The sequence below is a fragment of the Haplochromis burtoni genome, unplaced genomic scaffold, assembly GCF_018398535.1.
Source record: "Haplochromis burtoni strain Fernald_Lab_line unplaced genomic scaffold, NCSU_Asbu1 Contig_44, whole genome shotgun sequence".
Taxonomy (NCBI): Eukaryota; Metazoa; Chordata; class Actinopteri; order Cichliformes; family Cichlidae; genus Haplochromis; species Haplochromis burtoni.
The window spans coordinates 2,512,487-2,522,307 of record NW_024582405.1 but is presented as its reverse complement, the minus strand read 5'-3'; the positions used below and the strand labels follow the sequence as shown (position 1 = coordinate 2,522,307).

The following is a 9,821-nucleotide window of genomic DNA, read 5'->3' as shown; positions in this document are numbered from 1 at the left end:
CCAGCCCACACATGAAACAAAGCTGCTAGATTATTTCCCAACACATGAACAGGGTTCCATATCACCAATGGCTTGATTGTGCAGAGCCATTTAAAAAAAAAAAAAAAAAAAAAAAAAAATGTATGTCCACCAATCACAGCTCCAAATTCACCCGTGAAGCAAACCTCACTGTGAAGTTCTTTTCTTGAGCCAGTCGGCCTGTTCTCACAGTAAAGAATGAGCAGTTGTTTGTTCATAGTAATAAATAATTGTACCTTGCTTTTTGAAATGGAAATGGAAATGAACGTGTGCAACGTAAAATCAATCACAAGTCCAGTGAACATACTTATCCTGCTTTCTACCACTTAGAGTGACCAGAATTTACAGAACTAACTTCATCCATTTTCTACTGCTTATTCAAGGCTGGGTCACGGTGCAGCATTCTACTCCTCCACCTCCTCCAGCTCATCCAGAGAACACCAAAGCATTTCCACACCAGCTGAGAGATGAGTCTTTCTAACGTGTCTTGGGTCTACCCCTGTGGTATCCTACCAGGAGGACATGCCTGAACCACCTCACCTGTGGAGCAGTAGCGGCTTAACTCGGTGCTCCTCCCAAATGACTGAACTTCTCACCCTTAAGTCTAAGGGAGATCCCAGCCACCCTTTGTAGAAAGTTCATTTTTACCCCTTGTATCTTTGATCTCATTCGTTCGGTCAATACTCAGACCTCAAGGACCAGAGGTGAGGGTAGGAACGTAGACTGAACTTTGCTTTTACACTCAGATTATCCACAACGGACAGGTACAGCATCCGCATCACTACAGACACCACCCGAGGTACTCAAAATCCTCCACTTTGGGCAGTAACTCATCCCGCAAAATGACCTTGTTTTAACTAAAACTGGAGTCATGGATTCAGTTAGTAGTAGGGTAATTTTCCCATAGACTTCTATTCAAATGTCAGACTTTTTGCAACCAGGAGTGTCGCCCCCTGGTGGGGTCTGAAAAGAAAGTTGCATCCATGTTTATACTGTATTTAGGAGGACCTGTGCCGATAAGGACAGTGAAGATGGCCCAGTCTTGCTATTTATTGGGCTTTGAGTACGAAGACAAAACAAAGCTTGGTCGTTTTGGGTCAGAAGAGTCTTGACCAGCATGCACAAAACACATCTCCTAAAGAACACACTTCCTACATACATCCTAACTGACTAATAAATTGCTTTTTCGAGCTGTCACTGCAGCTCACAAGAACTCAGAGCTGCCCATCAGCAAGCTTCCAGAAGCTGGCCAACTGGATGAAAGGGAGAAGGGTCTTATAGAGAGAGCAGAGTGGCGATAAAACAGCTTATTTTGGACATGGAGGCACAGAATTAGATTATTAAAGCTTACTCTGAACGTGAATGATGCAAAAGGCATACATGGTTCCCTTTAACAAACACCACAAAACATCCAAATGCACACACTCACTGTGGGTTTAACACCCTACAGCATTCAGCCATGTGTGGCGTTATGGAGGGGGGTGTTATGGAGACATTACAGGCTGCTGTCAGAAAGCCTTAGTCACCGATTTTACCGAGCACCGGTCTGTATGCCAGGCATTTAAACGGCTCACCTGTCATCATGTAGTCAAGCCCTCCATTTCCACATTCATCCAACTAAACTGAGGTCACACATTTCACTGTAACACCGCCCGCGCGCACACACTCATACAAGGGCAGACCCTCGCTTGACCAGCCGTTTATCCCGCTCGGTTTACCCGCCTGTTAGCCCGTTAGCAGCCCCACTGCTAGTAACAGGTCACCGGCTGATCAACGTAAAAATCACCGTAACGTAGCTGTAACCTCAGCCGCTGCGTCAGATTAACAGGAGACAACACACACACTCTCGCGCGCATGCATGCATGCATGCATCCGTACACGCGCGTGCGCCGCTCTCACTCACTCACTCACTCACTGGGTATCAGTTACCAAGTTTCACTAATTTAAAGACACCAACCGTCTGCGCGAGCTCCACCAGCGGCGCCAAACCACGCTGCACAAGAGATTGCACGAGCGATAATTAGTGTACACATACACACACTAGTCGCCGGTTTGATCGTACCTCCCTCCTGGTCCGGTTGGAGGCAGGCCGGGATGTTTTTCTTCCAGCCGGGCATGATGCACCTCAGGGCGGATAGGGAGTCCAGGGCGGCCGCTAGCAGACACACACCACCAGCAACGGAAGGAGCAACAGCAGCGGCAGCGGCGACAGCAACATGGCTAGTTAGCTTTAGCTTAAGCTGCTCCACTACACAGGGATCCACCTCCCCCTGCACGAGCCTACCTCTCTCTACCTCTCCCTCTTTTCAACCTCACACAGGCACGCGAGCCTCCCGCTCTCTCTCTCTCTCTCTCTCTCTCTCCCCACTCCTCCTCTTTGTCTATGTCTCTCTACCCCCTCCCCCCATCTGTAACTCTACCCCGCGAGCCTCGCTGTGGTCTCACGGGAGCGGGAGAGCGACGTTTACAGAGATGGTCAAAAGAAAGAGAGTGGGTGACGTGATGACCGTGAAGGAGCCCGCGAGGCACTGACGCTTTGATGTTACAGAGGTTTCTGAAGACTGTTAGAAATGTATCCAGGTTCCACTGAAGGCTCTAAAGACTGTTACAAATGTATCCAGGTTCCACTGAAGGTTCTAAAGACTGTTACAAATGTATCCAGGTTCCACTGAAGGCCTAAAGACTGTTACAAATGTATCCAGGTTCCACTGAAGGCTCTAAAGACTGTTACAAATGTATCCAGGTTCCACTGAAGGTTCTAAAGCTGTTACAAATGTATCCAGGTTCCACTGAAGGTTCTAACAGCTGTTACAAATGTATCCAGGTTCCACTGAGAGTCCTAAAGACTGTTACAAATGTATCCAGGTTCCACTGAAGGTTCTAATGACAAATGTATCTGGTTCATAGTTTAGTTCCTACAGAAACGTTGCTAGTGGCGCACCGTTCTACTGTCTTCATTCATTCAGAGCAGAGATAGAGAGAGAATCTGTAAAGAGACAGAAAGAAATCAATAAGACTGTGAGCCAGACATCCTCCTCCAGCAGCCAGTCAGCCTGTACAGTGATGAAGATCCATAGAGGCAGAGGCGTGGAGGAATTACTGAACCAGAACCAGCAGGACATGGTCCAGAGACCATATTCTGTACACAAAGAGGTGAAAAACAGCAACAATGGACAAAATGATGACAAGATGAAAAAACAAGCAAACAAAAGAAAAACAGGCAAAAGAGCTACAAGTCGATACAACACCAACAAAAGCCACAAGTAGTGAAAAGTCATCACAAAAATATATATTCTAATAATAATTTGATGGTGATCTTGGTATTTGGTATTTTCATTGCCAAGTTGTGTGTCTTACTCTTACTTATAGTTGTAAAAGTATGTCAGCAGAATTCAGCTGAGGGGGCACAGTGACCTTTGTGAATGGGCCTGGACCCCCGGGCTGTCATAACACCAATGCTGATGCAGAATTAGAACAAAGAGGGAAAAATGTAAGTTAAAGTGAAAAAATGACAACTATTACAGAGGGAAGGAAAAAAAACAAGCATAGAGAGAAACAAACCGACAACAAATAATAACAAGAACACTGAAATATACAATATGACCACAGTGGCTCCAAAGGGACACAAAAATATTCAAAAAAATACCTCTACTGGAAATTTAAAAAAGCATAAAATCATGCAAAACGGCAACAACGAGAAACAAAAGAATGACAAAGAGATTTTTTTTTTTAGTTTGTTACCCAGAACACTGCAGTAGTTATTTATAGATACACATATAGTAACAAGTAATTAGGCAAGAACAGATAAGACTTTTGAATCCATGAAAGAATTGTTGAGTTTTTTTTTCTGTAAAGAGGACCCAGAAATGCTCCTCTGGACTCGAAGAGTGAAAATATTCTGAGGACTGAATCTGAGCTTCTTTGAGATCATGAACACTATGTCCTTCCAGACCACAGTTATTCCAGGAAGGGTTTTGTTTATTTAAGCAATGCAATCGAAGCCCAAATTTCAAAGCCAGCGTCTTTGATTGTATGGAGGATCATTATTGCACATGTTATCGTATATCTGTGAGGGCCCCAATAATGCTGAACAATTTATACACATTTGCCATTGCTTTTGGGTAACTAATGCATTAATTAATGTTTTGCTTCTTTGTTGTGAAGCACTCTGTAATACGTATATATGTTATATATATGTTTTAATATAACTATGAAAATAATGGTTTAGGCTGAATTTCATGGTGTCCATAAACATAAATCATTATGTGATTTTTAAAATAAGCTGTTGATATTTATCCAATTCTGTCTCAACCTCTTGTTGCCAGGAGCAATGTTCCCTCTAATTTTTCATGTGTCTGAGCGAACACACAAACTCCCTGAGCGATCCCGTGGACCACTGTGAGCAACAGCAGACATGGTCACTGTGGTCACGCCAGCATCAAATCCATCCAAGTTACATGGTTTATTAAAATAATCAAATTACAGCGTTTACATTTATGTTGGACTACTTTGAATTAACTGCTTTAGCCCACTTACACTGAAAATTTAAAAAAAAAAATCTTGTTCATGACCTGTGTAGTATGTTAACACTATTGGAAGTAAAAATAACTTGAACTCCAATTTTGAAAACACAACTATCCTTTTTTTTTTTCTTTTCTGTTTTTTATAAAGCTCTGACTTGTATTATGAGTCTGTGGTCTGGGAGAGAGTCCTGTAACTCTCTGTCTGTATATACAGTATATAATGACCAATGTTGGGCAATTAATTATATAGTTACTTCTTCAAAAAAGTAACTGAGATTTTTGCAGCTGTTTACCTAAAAATGCAGCCAAGGCGTTTTTTTAAAATAAATATTTCAAACTATTTACAGAACAATCAGCTGTTCTGCATCAAATTTGATGCCACACAAATTATTTGTGCCACTCCCAAAAATAATTTCTCTCCACTATGAGATGAAGGAGAACAGTCTGATACCTGCAGGCCTGACAACAGGAGATGTATCACTCCTGTAACACCTGTAACATTCAGCAGTCGCCTCATTGTTCTGACACACACAACAGAACTATTGACACACTACACACTAACTACACAAGATTTGCGCTAAACATCACAAATGTCTCACATCTCAAAACACCGCCATCACTCCTAAAACATCCCCCCTTCCTAAACATCTAAATGCCATGTTGCCATATCATTTTTTGATTGGTCAACATGGTACATTTTTCGACCAACAGGAAAGGGTGGGGGTTTTGGGCATTGTTTTTGCCCACAGGCGAAGAGTGCTTTCGAGCGTTTTCCTTATAAAACGCCGTTTTTACCGTTTCTTCCCGCAGTAAATATAAACAACGATAGTATTCAGGAAGAAAAACAAACATTGCAGATATTTTTATCATAACTCTGGTTTTACGTGGCCTATCAACACAATTTAAAAACTGGTATAAAGTCCACACTTTTCCGTCAATTGTTCCTTCTGTCCTGCTCACATCTCCAGTGGTTGTACATGTTGTCAGTGCGCAATTGCGCACACGCACAGCTTAGAGGGAACATTGACCAGGAGATGTTTACAGGGCGGTATTACAAAGATCTGAGAATATTGAGAAATTAATTCTCACTACAGAAATGCAAAATTGATGTATTAACATACAGTTCTGGTGTTTTGTGGGCCATGTGGGTCAAAAATAAGCACAAGGGCTGACAGCCAAGTGTGAAAAAACGGACTGATCTAGTCAGTGTATTTTTAAGTTTATAGCACATCTGCAAACAACAGACCAAAATGCAGAACAGCACAAAGTCAAAAGATAAAATAAAATAAAATAAAATAAAATAAAATAAAATAAAATAAAATAAAATAAAATAAAATAAAATAAAATAAAATAAAAATGAATGAATGAAGAATGAATTTTTTAAACTTCATATAAAATATATTTTTTTATACTTTTACTAAAACATTTGGAATGATTATCCGGGAAAAGCTTCCTGTTATCAGCAGACTTGAAATGAAATGCCCAGCTGGGTTTTTTTTTGTATTTGCCTCTCTGGATTTGTGTAGACTTCTGACCTTTGACTCCCAAACAACTTAAAATAAATGTACACCGAGCACTGCTGGGAGTGACTCCTCCTGATATCAGGACATGTTTGGGATGGTTTCTGCCTCAGTCCTAGCAGTGGGATCTTTTTAAAGCATTTCCAACCTCCTGCAGTAATTTTATTACATAGGGTATAAAATAAATATGACCCCTGTGTTTGATTTCCAGCTTCAGCTCTAATATGAAGTGATAAAGCACACAGATGTGGGCAGCAGTGAACCTGCAGATGTATTAACAGGAAGCCACACACAGATAATGGCTGCTCGAAGATATTTGAAATCTGGTTCCTGTCCCGACTCGCCTCTGAGGAATTCACCCCATCGCCTCCCAGCTGAGGATTAAAGGGCTATTCCACTAAAAGTTTAAAGGAAAGGAGAACGTGGTGTAGGTGACGTCATGTTAATGAAGTGAGAGAGTCATGTCACCATGGCGACCGAGAGACGGGAGCATTAAAAGAAAAAGGGGGTGTTTTAATCCAAACCGTAATGTTTCTAGAAACGTACTAAAGTTTTTTTTTTATTATACTTAATAATTCATTTAACTCAAAGCTATTAAAATTAATATAAATTGCATGTAATTATCTTTCTGAGTGATTATTTGCTCTGAGTTTTATACCCTCTAAACACAGAGAATAATATTTTTGTGTGCATGTATACAAATTAGTACATATGCGACTGAACAGAAGAAAAACTTGGAGGAAATTAATATGAGTCCACAAACACCAATCAGAACATTACAGGCCATGATCATTTCAGTGTGTAACTGAGGGGTGCGATTACCCTGTCCCACTGAAGACGAACAAAATGACTACATAAACATGACATGGAAGAACTCATTTTTGAAAACTGTGCAGATCTCAAAGTCCAGATCAAAATGATACACATACCCAGTTCTACTTTTTAAAATGTCTGGATTTAAAGACGAATCTCTGTAGGACCCATGAACCCATCTATATCCTGCCTGAACAGGTTATGACATGATCTCTGGTGCTTCTGTGGGTCAACTTATCTCCTCTCTGAAAGGGTTTGACAAACTTTACCTTCACACTATGAACATCTTCTGAGTTACAGGCCCTCAGAGGGCAGAAGAGTGCATTGAAATTTGGTGTTTAATCCCTCATAGCTTCATGAGTACCGAGACATCAACATGATGGTGATCCACATTAAAAACAACATGTAAGCTGTGTTGGAAACTGCAACCGAATCCATTTCACACCAACTCCAAGTGTCACAATCTGAAGCCAACATCTCGTTTCTTTGTCAGTAACCAACTCTGAGCATCACAGGACATCATAGTTTAGATGAACTGCAGGAGTTTAACATCAGATTAACAGAAACAAACACCAATGCTCTGGATGTTTGATCTGATTCTGACTCACTGGACAAAAATCACCTCCTTTCTCCCACACTGTTAAAGCTATAACTGCATTAACATGACTGGAAAGAGGTTCTGTTAATCCCGCAAGTTAGAATATGCGAATTATTATTATTATGCCTTTATTTTGAATATTTTTAAAATAAAACAACAAAAAAGACAAAACCACAAACAAAAAAAACATATTCATAATTACAATAAATAACCTCACATGTTTAAAAAAGAAGTAGGAAGAAGTGCCTAATCACAAGAACGCTAACCTCAAGGTGCTTTATATTGTATGATAAAGACCCTACAATAATACAGAGAACACCCATCAATGAGTCAGCTCCCAATGACCAAGCACTTGGCGACAGTGAGAAAGAAGAACTCCCTTTAAGCAGGAAGAAACCTTCAGCAAAACCAGGCTCAGGGAGGTGCGGCCACCTGCTGTGACCAGTTCGGGGTGAGGGGAGAGAGACGGGACGAAAGACACTCTTTTATGAGTTTTTTCATGATTAAAATTTTTTTTATGTTTTTAAGCATTCAGTCATTAACATGTTGCTGTGTGGATTATTTATGTTCAACAAGCAGGTCAGTGGAACAATATCTGCAGCTGTGGTTAAAGCTGAGAGAACTTTATCTGAAGATGTTTTTCTCCTCTTGTCAGAAATAACAGTTTAAACACAGAGACAGGTGGGACTACATCTGCAGTGGACTCTGACAGGAAGGAGTAAAAAAAAAAAAGAAAAATCCCCTGTATGTCAAAACAACGGCAGCCTGTCTGACAAGTGCAGCGATTAACTGACAGCCTTCAATGTGACGAGCGGCCATCTTTCATCCCCGTGGATTGGCACAGAGAGGGAGGAGGAGGAGGGACAGGAGGAAAAGCAGCAGTGAAGCGGAAGAATGAGTCTCTGCAGGCTACAAGACAAAAAGCAGAGACTGACCTCGATATGAAGAGAGCGGGCGGGACTCGTGTGGTCCCATCAGAGAGAATCCTGCAGCTTTACAGCTCTCACACCAAACCTGCACTCACAAACTATCAGCAGTATTTATGGTGAACATTGTTTATCTCCTCACAGAGTCATCTGCACTCAGTCAGTGTGTCTTCAAATATGTTCAGACTCTCCATTTTCAGCCTGTAAGGACTCCCAGGATATCATAAAATACATCCAGTGAACTCCTGACCTCAAAAACAGCTGATCTCACCACCAGGTCCATTTAAGTCTATGCCCCATAGCTTTGGACCATCTCACATGATCCCCAGCAGCAGCAGATGGAGCCTGGCCTAGTCCTTCACACTTAGTTCATATATAAGTTTGGTGATCTTCCAGTCTAAACATGTAATTCATAATTACTGAAATCAGTGCATGCTCATTCTTCAGACTCGGCTCATGTGTTGCCGGGGGCTTCAGGGAGCTCTGTGCCAAATTTGAGGTCATCTGGTTGAGCTGTTTTCATGTTTTGGCTAAATGTTGCTCTCCATTAAAGGGACTGCTGCCTGGGAAATTCATTGCTTTGTATCACAGATAAATGTGTTAACCTGAACCTTAACCACCAAAAAAACCTAAGATGGGTTTTAAAAAACCTCAAGAGCCAAAAAGTTCTAAATTTTTGCAACTCACTGGCTCTCAGAATAGAGCTGCATTGTTTCCAGTGACCAGCAGGGGGTGACTTCTCTGGCTGCAAAGAAGACATTTATTAGCCCTTTTTGATTAGCATCTACTTGAATTGTCTTGTGACAGCTCAATACGGTTTAAAGGTTTTTCATTAGGTTGTAGTACCTGGCAACAGGTACCTTTTTAAGTACCTGCTCACCCGGGGTTCCAAGTAATCTGAGGTGATCTGAAAATGTGACATCAACAGACTGAATGAGTCATGAAAGCGACTCCTTGAAAATCAATTTGCCAATGCTGAAATCTGGCAACAAGAGAAACGTTGAGTCACATCAAGCTTATCCGAGTAGGTACTAATGGAAATGGGCTATATAAGAACTTCAGACTTTGTTTGAAATGGAGACTTCTATGATGAGTTTTTTGTCTCAGTCGCCAGTTTTAAGTCAGTGCAGCATGAGGTTCATTTAGTAAACTGTGGTGTGACTTAGAGTCAAGCACACATTAAAGCAGGGTACTTGGCGGGACAGTGTGGGTTTTGATTCAGCAGGGGCTTGCTTGCAGTTGGGTGGAGATTTCCATCTTCAGATCTTCTTTTCAGGCAGTTGATGTAGTTTGGATGTTTTGTAATCTTTGCTAATGAAGTAATTCATGAGTTACCATGTCAACTTAAAGGGGTTTAGATTTGAATTAGTCACCGTTATTGATTTGGGGCAGTGAATGTGAGCTAAGCCTGGTGCAGTTAGGT

At 41.3% G+C, this 9,821-nt stretch overlaps 1 protein-coding gene across 2 annotated transcripts in view; it reads right to left on the bottom strand.

Annotated features, from left to right (window-relative positions):
• grip1 (glutamate receptor interacting protein 1) overlaps window positions 1-2,347 on the bottom strand; it is a 72,841-nt gene extending 70,494 nt beyond the window's left edge. For both annotated transcript variants that reach the window (XM_042220193.1, XM_042220197.1), the window contains exon 1: window positions 2,081-2,347. In XM_042220193.1, the coding sequence (XP_042076127.1) occupies window positions 2,081-2,135 (55 nt within the window). In that variant the 5' untranslated portion in view covers window positions 2,136-2,347. The remainder of the gene's footprint in view (window positions 1-2,080) is intronic.
• Window positions 2,348-9,821: the final 7,474 nt, after the last annotated feature.